The sequence below is a fragment of the Oenanthe melanoleuca genome, chromosome 5 (genome assembly GCF_029582105.1).
Source record: "Oenanthe melanoleuca isolate GR-GAL-2019-014 chromosome 5, OMel1.0, whole genome shotgun sequence".
NCBI classification, from domain to species: domain Eukaryota; kingdom Metazoa; phylum Chordata; class Aves; order Passeriformes; family Muscicapidae; genus Oenanthe; species Oenanthe melanoleuca.
The window spans coordinates 58183727-58203870 of record NC_079339.1 but is presented as its reverse complement, the minus strand read 5'-3'; the positions used below and the strand labels follow the sequence as shown (position 1 = coordinate 58203870).

General features: G+C 41.6%; 1 protein-coding gene across 2 annotated transcripts; it reads left to right on the top strand.

Moving 5' to 3' along the window:
- Window positions 1–3835: 3835 nt before the first annotated feature.
- DDHD1 (DDHD domain containing 1) lies at window positions 3836–19257 on the top strand. 2 transcript variants are annotated; one of them, XM_056493745.1, is made up of 4 exons: window positions 3836–4011; window positions 8562–8663; window positions 15460–15588; window positions 17320–17499. In XM_056493745.1, the coding sequence occupies exons 1-4, from the start codon at window positions 3858–3860 to the stop codon at window positions 17469–17471; spliced, it is 537 nt and encodes a 178-aa protein (XP_056349720.1). In that variant the 5' UTR covers window positions 3836–3857; the 3' UTR covers window positions 17472–17499. The 2 variants fall into 2 exon arrangements, with proteins under 2 accessions (XP_056349720.1, XP_056349721.1); XM_056493746.1 differs by lacking the exon at window positions 8562–8663 and having other exon boundaries at window positions 17320–19257.
- Window positions 19258–20144: the final 887 nt, after the last annotated feature.

Genomic DNA, 20144 nt, shown 5'->3' with positions numbered 1-20144 from the left:
TTTAAAGAAGGGAATGGGGGGAAAAAAGGCAATTCCTTGGTCCCCTCAAAATCCCACAAAGCTTGAAAACAGGATTGCCTTACTCAGGTTTTTCAAACCTCCCTAATTGTCTCTGTATCTGAAAATAATTGATAATTGTGTATGAATACCCTTTCCAGACCCATATATATTAATTTATTCTCAAACTCAACTGTTTTGCAGAGATTTTATGTTAAGTTTTTTCTTGTCTCAAGCAGTTTTTCCTGGCTGAGCCTTTCTGGGAAGGGCTCAAGTTATGTTTGAGAGCTGCTGTTGAGGGCTATAGACTGCTCTTGTAAGGAACCACTCTGGGAGAAGTTTCTCTCAGACAAAAAGATCCTGAAAATGTTTATTTTAATACTTGATGATTAGAATTTTTGAAATCTGTAGGTGGAAATTCCCATGTGAAAAACTTGAAGCCCTTCAAATTTGAAAAAGGGGTGTGTTGTATTCACTTATTGGAGTACAAAATAGTATTCATATGATTATTATTTAAAAAAACATCTCTCTGCCTGTGGGTTCAGTGAATGGAGCCTCATCAGACTGCTTAGTCAGGAATTAAGGAATTGCTCCCAGATTTTCCCAGTGAGGATTAACATCTGACATAGCCCTGGCATTGCTGCAGCCACAATGGGAGCCTTTATCTCCCCTCACATTTCTTCCTGCAGACAGCTTTGTTTGGGAGGGCAGCCTGACTGGATCTGTATGCACTGGATGGGCTGAAAAATGTGGATTTCTGGCAGCAGGTGTAAAATGTCTGGGAATTCTGCAGGGGTTAAGGAAGGAGGCTGCAGTGTGTGGTGATGCTGCTGTGGTTAACTCTCAGTTTGTGAAAACTGAATTCTCACCTTTCACCCTCCATTGATGGGATGTAGACTCCAAAGTTAATCTAAATTTTCATGAAATATTGAATTTTCTCTGTGACTTGCCATCACTGTTGACTTCTGCCACTCAGAACTTTGGTTTTATCTCGTATTTTTGGGAATTAATTTCCACTAAACAAGTTCCACGCCCTTGGAGCACTCCAACCTCCTTATTCAAGCTGATGGATCATGAACACCCAAAGCATCAGGAATTGAGCACACAACAACTGGCTCCTACCTGGAACAGCTATTTTAGGAGGGCAGACAGCAGCTGAATGGCACAACTGGGTCCTGCACTACTTTTGTGCTTTGGTCACACGAGCTGAGCTGTGTTCCACCCAGGGGATGGAGGAGCTTTGGGGAGGGGTGAACCAGCATGTCCAGTGCCTGGGGAAGAAACTGGGATCTGTGGGTGCCTTGGTTTGAAAGGAAGGCAGGAGCCTCTCTTGAAATGGAGAATGTAAACCCCCTCCCTCCAAATTATTATAATTTTGAAATTAAGGAAATCTCAGGCAAAGATATGGGAATAGGAGTAACAGTTCCTTACTAGGAAAACTAAATAGAAATAGTAATATAAAATAAACAAAACACTGCCAGAGTCAGAATACAACCTGTCAGTCAGGGTGTTGGCACAGTCCCATTCAATGGTGGCTGCATCCTCCTGCAGGGGCAGATGTGGTTCAGCTGGAGCAGTGCTCCTGGAGAAGGTGCAGTTTCCTCTGAAGCTCCAGGGATGATGTGGAAAGGTCTGGCTTTCCTCTGGAATCCAGTGGAAAGAAGGTGCCTTGGTGTCCCAAATGTCAGTTTTTATCTGGGTAGGAAAGGCTTGGCTCCTCCCCTGGCTGGAGCATCTCCCATGGGATGATGGAATTTTATCAGTCATGCCCTGGGACTCACTGGCCATGAACAGGAGATATCTCCTGGAGGGAGGATGGGCTGTGGGAAGATAAAGATGATTGCCCAGCTGGTTTAAAGATGGCCCATTAACAGGAGATACCTCCCCTGGAGATAGGGATCACTGCCCCACCTGGTTCTAACAATACAGTGATAAAATACTCTCCTGGTTACATCCTTCATTGCAACCTAGGGCAGTGGGGATTGGGATGAGGGAGCTGGAGATGCTCTGAGCTGTTCTTTTGGGGTGTTGTCCTGCCAGGTGTGCACAGAGGGGCTGTTCTGCAGGATTCCCACTCAGGTGAGCTCAGGGAGGGTCAAGTGAGGGGAGTCCAGCAGGAATCTGAGCTCCTGGTTACCTGCTTCATTGAGTTTTCCTGCTGTTTCCTTGCCAGCTGTGGCAGTACCAATGTCAAGGTGCCACCACCCACCTGTGTGCCCTCCTGCTCTCACAAAGGTGGGAGCTGATTGTCACTGCCAGGGCTGTGGAAACACTGTTTTCATGTAAATCTCTTACAGCAAAGCTTTCAAAATTGCCTTTGGAACCTTTAGAGTGTTACTTGCCCCATGGGGAAATTATTTCAAGATGATTTTCCTTTTATTTTTGTGGCTTGTACATTCTGTGGTCTGAGGGATGAAAAATTCAGAGTAGTTTAGAGGTTCTAAGTAAATTGTGGAGGTGTTTGCAATTCTCTGTCACATTCTCACCTGCCAGCAGTTGGTGTGGAAATGACTTTTGGGCACAGCAAGCACTTGTGGTGTTTCTGTAGTGGAGGGCAGCACAGAACCAGGAGTTTTTGTGATCTGAGAATTGGGACCAAACTGAAAACCCATGGCTAGGTCACCTCACCCAGCTGTGGTGGCAGATCAGAGTTGCCTTCTGTGCTCAGTAACTCTGAAATCTATTGTTTCATGTTTAACTTCCACCTGAATTTCATTTACTGAGTGTTTGCATCTATTGTTTCTTCTCCAGTTTGTCCTTACCAGCTTTTTTTCCAACCTTCAGGTCAGAACAGGTCTTGGAGCTGTGAAACTAATTTTTCCCCCACCCCGTTTCCTTTTTTTTTTAAGCCTCTGGTTTTTTTTTTTGGTGGTTGAATTCTTATTTGCTTTGTAGAACTAAACCTTTGTGGTCAGTATAACACACACACACAGGATATTTGCTTTTGGCTGAGTCAGTCTATACATACATAGACACACACATATTTATATATTTTTTTATATATACATATTTTATATGTATTTTATATTTATGTATTTTTATGCACACACTCCCAGTGTGCACTGGAGGTCACTGGTCTTACTGCTCTGTGCTCTCAGCAGACCCAAATCTGTGTTAATCCCAGGAAAACTTGGATTTGGGATCCTTGAGCCTTGTGGGGCACAGACACACTAAATTTCTCCTGGATTTTCCAGATGTAGGAGGAGAAATGCAATGCTGAGTTACAATGGATGTCTTTGTCTCAGCTTGCTTGCAGGAATGGGTATAAGAGGAGAATTTTTGCTCCCTGTAATTAGTGGGTCAACAATTAAGCACAGTTTCATGTGAAATAAGCACCAAATTATATTTTTTAAAGAGATTTCTCTTTTGCCACGTGCACAGCAAACTGTGCCCCTGACCTTCCATGTTTAGAGAACTGAAACTGAAACAAAACCAGTAACCAAAACCAGCCCTTAGTAAAACATTGATTTGCATTTAAAAAAAAAAACCTTGCATTTTTAAACACCACCATTTAAATGCTATTTAAATATGTTAATTGATGTGTAATTTGTGTTGTTGGGAGTGTCCAAGGCCAGGGTGGACAGGCTTGGAGCAGCCTGGAATAGTGGAATGTGTCCATGCCCATGATAGGGGATGGGGATTTTAAAGAGATTTTAAGGTCTCTTTCAACCCAAACCATTCTGGGATTCAGTTTTTCTGTCCCATCTCTCACATCCTCACACACAGTTGGAAAATCTGACCTCGTTAGCTCAAATTTGCAGATTACACTCCATTTGCTGCTCTCAGCCTGTGATTTATTGCATTAAAAACCCCTCTTTTTTGTGTTGTTTGTTTTTTTAGAAACAGAAAAGATCCCTGTAATGCGTGGACAGTGGTTTATTGATGGGACTTGGCAACCTCTGGAGGAGGAGGAAAGTAACTTAATAGAACAGGAGCATCTCAACCGCTTCAAAGGCCAGCAGCTGCAGGAGAGCTTTGATATGGAAATATCCAAACCTGTTGATGGGAAGGAGGGTAAGATTGTTCACATCACTATAATACATTTTTTTGAACACTTGAGGTCTGCTTTTCCTAATTAAGAATGTGATCTGTGTTGGTTTTTTCATCCTGTAAAGTGAGAAACATCAGTTTGTTCTCCCATTTTCCAGTGGAGGATTCCCTGCTGCAGCACGTTTTGGGGGAATGCTGTAAAAATCAGAGTAATGGAGAAACATCTTGGTCCCATTGTGTTTTATATCTTTTAATTGGGTTTGAAATCTCATTTCAAACTAAAATCTCTTGGTGGGACAAGAGGAGTCAAAGGCAAACTGGCTGATAGCTCTCTGGCCAGCATCCCTAATTCTGCCTTAAAGGGAGTGGGATCATTTTTAGAAATCACATTCCATTTCCCATTTTTATTCAGGCTGGATTTATTAGTTTTCAGCTGCAGTAAATCTTGGGCATTCATTCTGTTGGAGGAGTTCTTACATTTTAATGAGCAGGCTGAGAGGTTCAGGTAATGTTGCTGGAAATCTTGCTCTGCTGCATGGAATGTTTATAAAAACAGATTTCTGAAATTACTGGTCAATTATTCAATATACACAGCTGAATTGATTGCTCAGAGCAGGTATTGCACGGCAAAAATTCAGTATTTTTGCCCTTCACACTTTCGGCTGTCACTTGCTTGAACAATCTACAAACCACAAGCTGCAAGTACAGAGTGCCCTCAAGATATTTTAGTAGGGATTTGATTGTGTTATTCTTTACAAAGAAACTGTAATTTTGAAGTGCAGCTTTGTGCAAAGTGTAGGAATGGCTGTGTTTTGGCCATGGGTTCCTATGTGTGAGCTGCACAACCACTCAAGTAAAGTCTTGTTAATAAATTGGAAGCACAGCAATACTCAGGGTAATTCTGTAATTACTCTAAGGACAACCAAAGTGTCATTTGTTGATTTTTGGGAGGTTTTTTCAGCATTACAGAGTGTTTCTAACTCCACTTAAAAACTAGTGAGGACTTCATGATTTTTTTTTCCTTATTCATGCTGCTTTAAAGGATCTTTTCACCTGGCCAAGGCTGCAGAACAATTTTCTGCTTCAACAGCTCTGTCAAAAAGGTGCATGGAGTGGGGTGACCCCTGAGCCACAGCCCTGTGCCTGTACAAACATCTTCTGGAAGGCACTTTCACCTGTATTTCTGATTTATTGTCCCAGAGGCACAAAACTCAGGGTTGTTAGTGGCAGGGATTTATATATATATATTTTTTACATGGAAAGCAAATATTTGTGGTTCCTGAGAGCTCACAGCCTTTGGTAGTTTAATTTTTGAAGGAAGGAAGGATGACTTCAATGTACTTGGATTCTCCTTATAGAGTAAATAAGAGAGATCAGGGTTGGCTTTTTTTCAGGTAAAGTCTGGACTATGGAACAGAAATTTTCAGATTTGATGTTAGATGGACTGGGGAGAGTGATGAGAAAGATATGACCACTGATAGTTATAAAATGTAAAAGAGCAGAAAAAGAAACTCCGAATTCAGGTGCCAGTGCCTTTTCCAAAATAAAAATTAAAAAAACAAAAAAAGGCAAAAAAACCCAAAAAACCCCAAGCAAACAACAACCAACCAGAAACCAAAACAAACAAACAACCCCACAACAAACAAAAAACCAAACCAAAACCCCAAGCTATGTATGGCATCACTTCAATGGAATATATGTCAAGTCACCAATAGGTTTCAACTGGGTTTTTTGGAAGTAATAGGAAAATTGAAGGACAATTACAGCTGTCAATGTGTGAAAACTTGTTTTTTTTTTCATTCTGATTTTCCTCTCAATACCTCTTGGATCCTCTGGCACCCACAGTTGCCATCTGCAGTGGCACTGGGAGAAGCTTTGCAACTTGCATTATTGCTGGTGAAGTAACATAATCAGCTGAATTCAGTTTATAAATTTCTTAAATGCTCCAATTTGTTGGAATTGCATCCTGTATGGAACAGTTCTTGGTGCCATCGAGGTTTACAGGTTCCTGTTGTTTATGATCAATGAAAGTTGAGATAAATCTATAAATAAATATTGGGAAGCAAAGTGACTGTTCCCAGTGCTGTGTGAGGGATGAGAAACTGGCCACATCCTCTGATTCCTGATCAAAATTAATACAAGCTGCTTTAACAGTCTCTTTGTACTCAGAATTAGTGCAGTGATTAAATTTATTAATTCTGCTCCTGGACTGCAGTGTGCTAACAAGGAAATAACCAAGCTTCATCCTGGGCTTTTGGTGGTGATAGGAGGGATCAATGGCCCATTATTAAACTCCTAATCCAAGCAAACCTTCCTCTGGAAGTGCAGAATTATTCAGGAAAAGGCTCCCCAAACTGCAAATACCATAATGCCCATGCTGATGTGTGGTGTTTTTTGGGAGCTTTAAATGCAGAAGGGAATAGAAAGTAAATGATTCCCCCCAAATTCCATGGGGCAGACTGGAGATCACTCCTTTGCAGAGCAAACTGTAGTTGCATTTTGATTTTCATCCTTTCAAAGTAATTGATTTTTTTTTCATCCTTACCAAGTATTTAGTTTTATGCCTTGCAGAATGAACTTGGTTTATGGTGCCTGACCCCCTTCAGTGCATCAGATAAATTATTTTTCTAATGGCAGGATGCAGGAATGGGGCACTTTGTGATCAAAAGGAGCTTGGCCAGCAGCTCAAGGGAGTGGATTCTCTCCCTCTGCTCTGGTGAGACCCCTCTGGAATTCTGTGTCCAGCTCTGGAGCCAGGCTGGGAGAGCTGGGAGTGCTCCCCTAGAGAGGAGAAGGATCCAGGAAAGAGCTCAGAGCCCCTTCCAGGACCTGGAGGGGCTCCAGGAGAGCTGGAGAGGGACACCCATGTAGCAGTGAATGAGCTTAAAATTTACAGAATGACAGAAGATTTGGAAACTCCATACTTAGGCAGACAGTGATTCAGACCTATCTGAAGCAGCCCATCAAAGGAGCAGCATTATCCAGAGATTTCTGACATATCCAGGCTGATAAAACATCCTGAAAGATAAAACAAGACCAGTTAAGTTCCTATCATCCATTGCTCCATGATCTTTTTCAGGAATATTCATTTAGTGATGATGAAGTGAAGCTGAAAACTTTATATATGTGATAGGAAGGTAGGAACAGGTACAGTGCTTTTATTTGCACAGAGATGCTCAGAATTCAGCTGGAAATCACCCAAGCAACCTGATTCAAACCTGAAACTGGATCTGACTTTAAAAGTTGATCCTGATCTGTGAAGAGGATTGGAACAGATGAACCCCAGCAGTCCCTTAGCCAGAAAATACTCTGTGATCAATCTGTGATTCCATGATAGAAATACAGAAAAAAAAAAAATCCTGTCAGTTAGAATTAATATTTTAATGCATTGATTTTGAAACAGCAAACTTTATTGGATTTTTTTCTTACTGAATTTCAGTGTGTGGTCAAGGCCACAAAACCTCTAAAAATTGCATTTGGAAGAGTAGATTTATTTTTTTTTTGTCTTAGCTCTCGAGTAGTATTTTCTCACTGTATAAAAAGCTCATATAGATTTTTTGGCACAGCTAAGTTCACCTGCAGGAAAAGCCTTGTTCATAGAATTGGAGGAGAGCTGTGCAGGTCAGGAAGGATCTCTGGGGATGCTCAAACCCAACCTCCCTGCTCAGAGCCACAGATCTGATGAGAGCAGGTTGCTCAGGATGTTCCTGTGGGATTTTCAATATTTCCAACAACAGACTCCACATCCTCTCTGGGCAGCCTGTTCAGTATTTTACCACCCTCACCATGAAAAATAACTTTTTTTTTTTTTTTTCCTACTTTTTTAAGTTCCCTATGCTCATTCTTCCTGTGAGTTGCTGTCCTGGTTTGCAGAACAGGGCAATTGTACTGGTTTAAAAAAAAAAAATACTTTTAAACAGTTCATTCTTAAAACTAAATACCCCATGAGTTTCATATAACCATTAGCACAGTTTTAAAGAAAAGCTGTAAAGATAGGAAAAGTTTGTAGAAAATCTACGAAAAAACTGATTTTTTGTTCTTGTAAAAAATTCCTTACAGCCTAATAAACCAAAAAATTATTTAAATTAATAACCAAATAAAATACTTATATATAATATATATATTTATATATTATTATTTTTTAAAGTATCAAAAATCTAAAAAATTTATTCTAAATTTATTGTTTCTTTATATTAATAATATTTTTTTCTTTACACCCTTTAAGTTTTGAACCTGCCTTACTTTTACTCCTAATTCTATCTCACAACAAAAAATAAATATATTGAAATTAAAAAATTGCTAAACTAAGCTGCCTCTAACTGATGCCTTTAGCTCTGTTGTAATGTCATAACTGGTTATAAAGAGTGAAGAAACTGAGTTTGGGACCTGACACTTCTGCTAGAAAATCAGTTTGGTTTTTTGTTTTTTTTAATATATACATTTTTAAATATATACATTTAGTTCTTTCTAGAAAATGTGACTTTTTTTTTTTCTAAAAATGGTGATACTAATGAAAAAAAAAATGACACCCCTTTTAAAAATTTTACTTTGAAGCTCAGTGTTTTTACTTTTAGTTCTCTACTACCTCCCTCCCTTCTCCCTCCCTTCTTTGTTCAAATGGAGAGGATATAAGGAGAAATCAGATGCTGCATGTCTTAAGAGAAAGCATTCCCAAGGTACAGTAATTGGAGATTTCTTTTTTATTTTTTGTAGTGCTCCTGGGTTAGGAAGCTTTAAATTCTAGTTTGCTTGTCTCAGTTAAATGTTAGATTTAAATGCTTCAGTTTTTTCAGCTGTATCCATGCCATTTCCTTGCAAGGGGAAGGATAAAACATCCTAAAGCTTAGAGGAAAAATAGAAGTGTTGTTAGTCCTAGAGAAAAGTAGATGCTTGTAGTGTCACACAGTAATTCTTATTAGAATTGTTTGGGACTGATAAAACTGCAGACATTTTTCTTGCACTCTTTTTGTGTGTGTGGTTTGGCTTTTTCAATCAAATAAAAGTGACTTTTTTTAGGATTGCAGCAGGCCTGGTATGAGATTAATTCTGCCAGAGAAGGAACTGAGGGTTTCTGCCAGATAATATTTTGTTTGCTGCTTTCTGTTGGATAATACAATCTTTATTTTTATGTTATAATTCATTTTTGCTGCAGCTTTGGGATGAAATGACTCCCTGGACTTGGGACTGAATGGAATATTTAAAGGCTGCTGTGCTGCAGAAAACAACCTTGACCTTTGCAGCAGCTGATGTGGTGCAAATTTATTTCAGAAAGTGGGGGGAGATCTTGCAGGAGCCATTAATGGTTGCAGAAGGCTCCAAAGTTCTCTCTGCCCAGGAGTGATTAAACTTTCACTGGCTGCAGTTATTGTGGAGCTTCTAAAGCCTTTAATTTAAAATGTAAATGCTCATGGTAGGTTCAGAGTTGTTCTTGTCACACTTTGTTTTCTTGTAGCTCCTGGGGATGCTGTGAACTCTGAGAATTTATTTTGACATGCATAAATGTTTACCTTTTGATTTCCTTGAATTATTTTTTTTATGTGGTTGGTTCCAAATGGAAAATGCCTGAATTCAGAATGTTTTGTAAGAAACTTTTTCCTGCCTCTTCTCGCTCAAGGAACCCAAGTCTCTTAAAGGTGAATCAGTGTAAGAAAGAACTTCTGCCTTTTCTTTTGTAAACTGAAATTTTGAAATTATGCTGTGCTTTTTTTTTTCCCCTCAAGTCATGTTCAGTTACAATAATAAATGTACTCGAATTTAAAAAAAAATTAAATTAGATGGCTGTGTGACAAATCATCAGTGACACTGATGAATTGAGAGGTGGTGAAGTGCAATGTAAAAATGACAGCAATGTGAGACATTTTTAATTAAGAGCAATGCCCTTTTTAATGGCTCTTAAAAAAAAAAAAATTAAGAAAAGGTTTTTAAATCCAGTTTATGTACCAGAAGCTGAGAGTCATTTCAGAGGGAACAACAGCAGCCAAATTATGCTCTCAGCTCCATGCACCATGTGTCAGGATTTTGTGTGGCACCTGCTGATTGCAAGACAGATTCATTTAAAACTTAAAAAAAAACAAAAAAAATAAGGCAGGAGAGGTTTTGAGACAGTCTTTATCCTGACTGCAGTGACAGTGCCTTTGTCCTTGGAGGCAGTGCCAGCCCTGAGCACTTCAAAGTTGGTTTTTTTTTTTTTGACTTGAGCACTCTGTCAAACTCTGGGGAGAAAAGATCCACCCCATGCTTTGGTGTTGGCAGGTGGATGAAAGCATCAATGAGAAGCAGGTATTTAGCTAAAAAAGAGTTTAGTTGTGAGCAGTTTGCCCCAGGAGGTGTTGAGGATATTTCCATGGATTCTCCACAGGTTCCTTGCCATGAGAACAAACAGCTCAGGGTTTCTGCTCCTGTTATTCTCCATTTCTTGGACTCAAGATGAGTCAAAAGCCAAATGGAGATCAGGTTCTGCAAGGCTTTAGGGATGTCTGTTCTGTGCTTTATGGTTCATTTTTCATATTTCAACTTTTTAGGGTTTTTTTTTTCCCTCAGTGTTCATCCATCTTGGTGAATCTGGAGATTTTTGTGATAGCAACATCGATTTCTTCAGCTGAAAGCAATCCTTTCTTGATCCCATCTTCCATCTCCAGCAGGGCTGAGCTTTCCCTGTGCTCACACTGTAGCTCTGTCTTGGTTGGCATTCCTGAAAAATGTTTCATTTCTAAGTTCTGGCCATAAAAGACCCCAAAATTTGGCCTCATCTCCAAGGACTTGGCCAAACTGAAATCCTAGAAGGGCTTGGGTGGGCAGGGACCTTTAAATCCCATCCCATTCCACCCCTGCCATGGCAGGGACACGTCCACTGTCCCAGGTGCTCCAACCCCAATGTCCAGCCTGGCCTTGGGCACTTCAGGGATCCAGGGGCAGCCACAGCTGCTCTGGGCAGTCTCAGTAAGGAATTTCTTCTTTACATCTAATCTAAATCTCTCTTCCTTTAGTTTAAAACCCTTCCCTCCTGTCCTGTCTCTATCTCCCAATGTAAAAATTGTTCCTCCTTTTTAAAAGCCCCCTCCAAGTTTTGGGAAGCCACTGGAAGGTCTCCCTAGAGCTTTTTCCACTCCAGGAAATTGTGCAGAGGTTTTCTGCATCTGTGGAATCACTGACAGAGAGATTCCTGTGGGGGTGCTCTCAGTGTCAGGGAAGTGCCTGCATGGAAACAAATCCATGAGGAGTCTGGTCCAGAGGGAGATTTATGGGAGAGATGTCCTGGACAGACACATCTCAGTGAAGCTCAGCAGGATCCCAGCCTGGTGCCCTGGAGAGACTCCTCAGGTGTGGGATTTGTGCTCCTGGAGGATGCAGAGGGATGAGCAAGAAGAGATTCCCTTGAGCCTCATCTGGATTCTGTGCCTGGGCTCCCTCAGCCGGGCTGGGACATGCCCTGGTGGCTCTGTGTCACACCCTGGTGGCTCTGGGACATGCCCTGGTGGCTCTGGGACATGCCCTGGTGGCTCTGTGTCACACCCTGGTGGCTCTCTGACACCCTGGCACACCCAGAGCTGTCAGTGTGAGCCCCTCTGGAGCAGGCAGGAGGCTCACAGGACACACACACTGACAGAATGTCAGTCCTGTTCTCATCCTCAGGTAACATCACTTCCCTTCCTCAGGTCCAGTTTCAGACCAGCAGTGTCAGTCTGTGATATCCCATCCCTGCAAAGCACAGTTGGAATGGTTTCCTTTTATTTTTTATTTTTTTTTAGGATGGTTCTTTTCAAACTGCTGTCAAATCCTCCCCAAAGACACATTTTTGTGTTCCCTGTCTCACTATTAACACCCCCTGGGGCTGTCAGCAGCAAAAGCTGCTTTTGGTTAAACTCTCAAGCATTTTAATAATCTCTTCACTGTCAATAATCACAGAATCAAATCCCAGAAATGTTTATATTGGAAGGGCCCTTAAAGCCCATCTCATTCCTGACTCCTGCCACCTCACCTAGCCCAGGTTGCTCCAAACCCCATCCAGCCTGAGACAAAAGGTTTGTGGACATCACATCCAGGGTTTGAGAATGAACAGACATCAAGGTATTTATAAAAATTAAAAAGTGAAGACAAGAATCTTGGATTAAAAAAAAAAAAGCAAAAAAAGTTCCAAAGCAAAGCAAGGAGTGTGTTGGTAAGCAAAATTTACTGATAGAATCAAAAGGAAATGTAAATATGTCAATTAAAATTGCAAAATTTATTACCTCACTGACAAATTGGTGGATTCTCTGGGAAGGATTGTCCATATGCCCCTTATGGATCCTGCCACTTACCTAAAGAACTTCTGATATTTTGTGGCTAAAGAAAAACTGTGAGGCAAGGACCAGCACATGAAATTGGTTTTTGTTCTGTAGAAAGGAGGAGTTCAGAGTCCAAGTGCTGTAATTGATCTGAGCTGGAATTCAATGTGTGCATTAATGGCACATCTCAGAGAAGTTAAGGGACAAGTCAAGGGACAAGTTTGGTCCTGCTGAAGGCCACTGCCACTTTCAGGTGCTGTTGTGTTAGCAATGGACCCAGTTTTTAAGGATGTCTTTTGAAAGTGTTGCTAAATATGCAGAGAAATAGTGCTGGATAATCCCTAGAATCCCAGAATTATTTGGGTTGGTAGGGACAGGGCAGGGACACCTTCCACTGCCCCAGGATGCTCCAGCCCCATCCAGCCTGGCCTTGGACACTCCCAGGGATCCAGGGGCAGCCACAGCTGCTCTGGGCACCCTGTGCCTCCCAGCCAGGAATTCCTTCCCAATATCCAACCCAAATCTCCCCTTTTCCAGTTAAAAGCCATTCCCTGTGTCCTGTCCCTCCATCCCTTGTCCCCAGTCCCTCTCCAGCTCTCCTGGAGCCCCTTTAGGCTTTGCAAGGAGTTCTGAGCTCTCCCTGGATCCTTGTTTTCTCCAGGTGAGCACCCCCAGCTCTGTGCAGGTGCCATTTCTTTGGATGCAGCCTGGGACACATTTGGGCTGCAGACACACCTGGCTGGGTTGTGTTCATCTCCTTGGGGCTGCTCTCAATCCATTCTCTCACCTGAATTTGTGCTTGGGATTGCCCTGACCCAGCTGCAGGACCTCACACTTGGCCCTGCTGAACTTTGAAGTACTTTGGTGCTTCCACATCTGTAAATGGGGGAACTGCACCACTCAATCTTGTCTTCATTTTCTTCTGCCTTCACTCAGAGCAAGGATTAAAAACACAAAGGAGATGAATTTCTCATGTTCAGACTTGGTTGTTTATTAAATCTTATCTAAAGTACAGAGAGTTCTGCAACACTTCCAGCCACCAGATAAAAGTGAGGAAATGGAGCTGAATCAAGCTGGTTACAAGGTCTTTTAAAGCTAAACAGTCTAATAGAGAATTAACACTTTTATTATTTATGCTTTTAACCCAATAACCAAACTTCCATGACCCTCAGTGCAGCACTACCTATCCAACCAAAAATTGGAACTTAAAATCATGAAGAAGAAGGAAGAACACAAAAAGGAAATAACATCCCAAATCCCCCATCTTGTCCCATACCTATTACTATGTTATAAAAACCTCAAATTCTAAACCCTTCCCCATATGAATTCACACACTTCTATTTAATTACACACCCCTGATTTTAACTCTATCACTCAAATTTGGAAGCCTCTCCAAGGCCTCAGGTCAAAAGCAGTGTTCTCCAGGGGGTCAGTGCCAGAAAGTTCAAAATTCCCAGATTTCTGTGTTCCCACACCCATCTTGTGGTTGATGTTGATATTCCTTCAATGTCCACATTCAGGAAGAAGAGCCTGAAAGTGAGGAATTTGTTCTTCTCAAATGGGAATAATTAATGCAGGGTAGGGAGAAGCTGCTTGTTCCTTTATGTTCCTTCCAAGAGAGAGGCTGGACTCCATTCCAGAAGGAATTTGATGATCACTCCTCCACAAACTGCTGTTTCTGGAGTGGTAATAGAGATTCAACCACATCTCTTCCTCTTCTTTTTTTTTTGGATGTTGAACACAACACCCTCCAAAAGCATCAAACTTCCTTCCCTCCCTCCTGTGCCAGCTTCCCCAGGATCATACTCTGAGAGGGATTTTGCAGAATGCAAAATTTCTTGAAGTTCTTGAAGACCTTTCTTGGAGTTCTTGTTGAGCTCCTGGACAGACCATTTCTGCTCTTCAAAGTCAGGCTTGTTTTTCTTTCCTCTTCTTGCTCTGTCAGTGTAAAACAATGATGGAATTCCAGTTATTTTGGTGAATCAGTTGTTTACCACAACACAAAGGCTAATCCTCTAATCCCTGTGTTCCTTAAGGATTTTGTTTAGTTTTTCATCAGTCTGTGTCAAGTCTGTCTGCTTTGGCAAAGGAACAAAAAATACTCTTGGAGAAAGGTCTCAACATCTGGCTGAGCTGGTTTGTGCTGTAGCAGAGTTAAAATTGGAGATTGTGATGGCTCAGGCTTTCTCAGAATGTTTTCAGAAGAGTATAAAAAATTCATCTGGGTGATTCAAGGAGGAGACAGGTTAGAGCTCTGCTTGCTGTGGAAAAAACAACCCCAAAACAGCTTCTCTGGGTGTTTTCCATGACTTTGGACTTCCCAGCAAGAGCAGGGACAGTTAAATCACCATTTCTTTGGTCACATTTTGCTGTTGTCACCTCTCCAGCTGCTATGCACCCCATGTTTGACAAGACCTCAGCAGTGAATTTTGGTGAAATCCAAATTGCTGTAACTCAGCTGTGGCTCTGCTTGGCTGCTGCAAGCTCCAAGCCTAAGATGATTTTGATGTGCAGCACAATGTGCCTGTTGTTTAATCCTCACAGTCAGGCTGTGTGTCATGAGGTCGAGCCCTGAGCTCAATCAGTTCCAAATCTGGAAAAACACAATCAGCACACACAAAAAAAAAAAAAAAAAACAAACAAAAAAAAAAAAAACCCAACCCAACCACTGGAGCTCTTAGTGGCTTTTGAAAGAGCTAAATTCTGTTCTGTGCCAGAAATTGCTCATTCAGAGGCTCATTGAGCTGCATTTCCAGCTCTGAGATATTTCTGAGAGGGAAGAAATGCAGCAGAGCCTTCTAGCAAGGGAGAGCCTGAGTGTTAGAGCAGAGCTCTCATGAGAGGGAGGGCTGAAATTCCACTTTTTTTAGTGATGGAAATACCTGGGGCAGCCACCTGCTCATCACACCCACCTCTAGCATTGCAGGATCCATTACCCTGCCCCATTTAAGAGAATATTTTGGGTACTTCCCACCCCAAAATGAGGATGGGAGGGGAATGATGGGAGGTGATCTTCAAATTGCTGCTTGTCCTGCTCAGATTAAACCCAGCTGTAAAAATTCCTCAAGGTAAGAAATGACACAAATTTAGGCATAATGCACCTTTAGATTTTAACCTGTTGTAAATCTCTCATTCTGTCTCTGTTGAAAGAAGATTTTTCCCTCCTCTTTTCCCCAGCTACATTCAGTGTTGTTCCTTTTTGCTGCAGCTATTCACAGTCTCAAGCTGAGCCGTAACCACGTGGACTGGCACAGTGTGGATGAAGTGTATCTGTACAGTGATGCCACCACTTCCAAAATTGCAAGGACTGTTACACAAAAATTGGGCTTTTCCAAAGGTAATCCTTGCCAGACTTTGTATAGAATACTGTAAATGCAACTTGAAGTTTGTTGCTTTAACTCCAAAAGGATATTTCAAGTTTTAATATGAGCAACCCACTTTGGCCATTGCATTTTTTACTTTATAGGAATATTCAGGGTTCTTAGCTTGTGTAAATAATCATAACTCAATGTGATTATTTTTAAATTTTATTTTATTTACATTACATATTTATTATATTTTTAAATTCCATATTTTGATGGGTTTGGATGCAGCAGTTAGCACTGCATAACAAATACAAGAAAATATTACAGTGACAGAATCCAGAAGCTACTGTAAAATTAGAATTATTCCTGTAATAATATAAGTATTACAGGAATACTTACAGTATTACTTTTAATATTTTTTAAATAATTTTTTAAAAATAATTACAGTATTTTTCAACTTTGATTTTACTGCTGAGTATTTACATATTGGGATGCATTCCTTAAAATACATGACCATACCTTCCCTCTCCCCACCTCCATCCAGCCTTTCTTTTTCTGTTCATGGAACAGAAGTATGAACTGACAGGAAAGGGCATTTAGACAAAAATTATTTCCAGTAAGAATTCAGGCTCCTTTAAGCTCAAAACTGCCAGTCAGCAAAGCTGAGATGGTTGGAAGAGAGGGTGAAAAGCAGATTATTGCCAGCCTAGAAAATGGGAACTTGTCCTGTGCAGGACACCAGAACAAGAACCTGCACATCTGGTTTGTTCCTTGAAGAGTCAAGGTCAAGTCCTAGGTCTGACTTTAATCTGCATCCCTCTGTAATTAATGCCCTTTTACCCCCAGGACTCCTAGGTGAACACTTAATTAATGTTTCCTAAAAAAAGAATAATATCATTGAGTGCTTCAATGAAGTAATCTAGCCAGAACACCATTTGGATAATTTGTAATAAATAATGAGATCTGTCCTAAATCATTTGTGGGAGAGAAATATCAAAGCTCACTTGGTAAACAAAACCTGTCTTGGGTAAAAATGTCCTTAGAGGGTTTGGGGTGTTTTACTCCTCTTTAAAACCAAAATAAGTTGTTAGTTCCAGTTTTTGGGGCCAGTACTGGTGGCTGGTGTGGTCCCCTGGATGTCACTAGAGGGGGATGGAGGTACATTGTGCCCTGGCTTTGTCAGCACAGCAGGGAGAAAATGGCCACATTTACCCTGAGAATTGATTTTGGGTTGGCCACGGAGCTGGAGAACAAGGGGGAAATTCTAGGTTGGATCAGCTCAAAATAAAGCAATTTATCCCTATCAAAATGATACATTTTAAAGGTTTTCAACCAGCTCTCTTAATTGGGATGAATAAAGTGACAACACTTTATCACTTATGTGGTCATTTCCATGATCCTTCCATGCTGTGGGAATAAGAAGGAATTTCATTGATTGAGACACCCAGGAGAAGGATTTTGTGTAGTAAAAGTGTGTGCACAGTTAAACAGCTGCTTTCTGAAGAGCTGTTCTTCAAAACACACCTGAAATTATTTCCCTTTGCAGTAGAAATGGATATTGATATCACCTGGCTGCTGAAATATTTCAGGCTTTTAAGAGTGCCTGTGTTTAAAAATAGGTGCTAATCCTTTAATTTTGTGGTTCTGTATTATATAATCTGATTTTCACTGTGTTGGCCTGAGAAAAGCCAAGCTTCTGTCAGCAGATGAGAGCAGTGCACTTGGCAGGATGTCACTGATGTGGGATAATGTTCTTTCTGCAGCTTCAAGCAGTGGCACAAGGCTACATAGAGGCTATGTAGAAGAAGCCACATTAGAAGACAAGCCACCCCAGACCAGTCACATTGTGTTTGTTGTGCATGGCATTGGGCAGAAAATGGACCAAGGCAGGATCATCAAAAACACAGCCATGTGAGTGCTTTGGAATGCCTGAAGCAGCCTCAGTTGTTGTGACAGCACAGCCTTTGGTTTGGGCTGAATCTTTTCCTGTTTTCCTTCTCCTCCTCCTCTCCTGAGTCATTGGTCTTTGTGCTGTGGGTACACTGTTTTTTGTGGTATTTGGGATGTACAGGCTTAGGGAGAGCAAAGGTTTATTCTGATTTTCTCACCAGCACTTGTTACTTTTGGGGAACTGGTCAAGAGGACACAGCCTCAAGTTGCCCCAGGGGAGGTTCAGCTTGGACATCAGGAGGAATTTCTTCATGGAAAGGGTTGTTGAGGATTGGTGTGCCCATCCCTGGAGGTGCCCAGGGAATTCCTGGATGTGGCACTCAGAGCTCTGGGCTGGGGATTGGGCACAGCTTGGTCTCTGTGACCTTGGAGATCTTTTCCAGCCTGTGTGAAATTCTGGCTCCTGTGGTTGGTGACTTTGCTGAGCAGGGAGAGAAATCTTGACCAAATTTCTCATTTGGTCAAAATCGAGGGGAATGTTGTTTCTAAGTGGTACCTGGGTGGATGAAGTGCATCACAACTGGGATGTAACTGAGCAGAACATTTTGGAATAAGTGGAAAGGGAAAGTTAATATCAGAGTGGAATCTCCCAGAGCTCAGAGTTGGGATAGTGGGCAAGCAAATTTCATCCTGTACAAGAGGGGGAATGGGGAGATGCAGGAATGTTGTCATTCCCAGCAGGACAGGAGCCCTTCATGAATGAAGCTGTTGCTGTGCACGGAGCCTGGCTCAAAAGCAAAATGTGGCCAAAAGGATGAGAAATCTCTTCACTGAAAGTCTTTTGTGGTTTGGGGATGATGTTTCCCAGTATACTGGGAGTGCTTAAGGTTCACTGGTCTAGTGAGTGGCATCCTCACTCTTGCCAGGAGCTGGAACTTCATGATCTGTAATTCCTTTCCAACCTAAAGCAAACTGTGATTTTATGCACCTGAAAAGATGATTTTGAGTCTTAGAAAAATATTATAAATTCCTGAGGGGGACAAGGTGGCATTGAGGAATCCTTCATTAGCTGAAAAGGTGTTAATGACAGATGTGGATGGTTCAGCTGGTGTGTCCCAAATAGCTCCAGGTTCCATCAGCACTGACAAACCCAGTGGTTCCTGTGAGCAGAGCTTTGTCACCCTCCCTTTGCCTGCAGAATGTCACTGCAGGTCAGTGCTTGTGTGCTCTGTGCCATCCTGTCATCAGCCTCTTGTGTCCCCACAGCTCTTTGTGCCACTCCAGTGTCCTCTGGGGTGCCAGGGTAAACCTTTTGATGTCACTTGTGTGCCATTTGTCACCTGAAAGCACCAGCCTGCAGCTCCCAGCCCATTTCCTGCCTCTCCACTGCTCTGTCATTCACCTTGGCTAAGAGCCAGCAATCCAAAGCAGAGAGAAAAAGCCCTTGGTTCAAACTTAGTCACCAAAATGAATGTAAAAACTTCAGTTTTTGTGGGATGGAGTTACACTGGGAATGGGAATAGCCTCAGTACAAGCTGCTGTCTTAACAGTGACCAGAAATAAAACTTCAGCCTTGGAATCATTAAATTTTTCTGCTTTATCTTTCTCCCTCCTCCGTTTTCCATAGATACAGGGGTTATATGGGTGGATTAACTTCAGCTCAGCTCACAGTGCAGAGATGTTCATTCCATAAGTCCTGCTCTAATTGGCAGCCCAGCACATGAAATATTTTGTCAAAAAGGGACACAAGACTTTATGGGCTTCAGCAAATCTCACTCATATCCTCAAGAAATACCAGACAGCATTGCAGAGCCTTTTAAAATGCTAATTATTGGCATAAATTCTCCATTCTGGACAAAATGTGCAAATTAAAGCATCATTTTAGATTGAAGTATCTTTTTTATTTCTTTTCTTTTTTTTTTTAATAACAACTTAAAGCTTACCAGTGAGGAGCATCCCATATGTTCCAGGGAGAGATTTCAGAGGGGATGTCTGCCAAGCTCTCACACTTTCTGTTAGCACCTTCATCCATGATATTTGTGTGGTGTTTAGTTTTTGGGGTGGTTTTTTACAAGCTTTTCCAATAGAGCTACAATTGTGCCTTTTGAAAAAGAAAATTAATATTTTTGACCATTCACACTTTGAAGTCAAAACTAAGGAGAGAAGATGTCAGTGGGGTTTTTTTGCCTTTTAAATGCACATTTTTAGTAGGAAACCTGTAGCTGGACCCCACCAGAGCTCATTTGACACATTCTGTCCTCAGGTTACCACCTTGAGAAGATGCTGCTGCATCATTAGGCAGATCCTGCTGGTTACAGAGGTGAAAACAGAACCCTTGTCTAGGGAAATTCCAAATTATCCACACTAATTTCATTAAGGACTGGAGCTCAATCTCCTCATTAGCCTGGCTGGGTGCTGTGTTGCAGGGTGTCCTGTGAGTGGGTAAATGGAAAAGATGAATTTATGGATGCTTGGATGAGCAGGTCTGTGGTGGGTGTGACATAATTTTGTTTTTTCTCTGTGTAGTTAAACACATTTATTATCTAAATGTAGCACAGCAGCTGGTGCAACAAGCTGCTCCTGTCAGCACTGATATTCTCTGGGACAGCCCCTCCTCCAGGCTGGAGCAGGGTAATGTGTTCTGAGCTGGGCTGGTACCACAGGGATGGGGGTTTAAGGGAGAAGGCTTTGAATACCT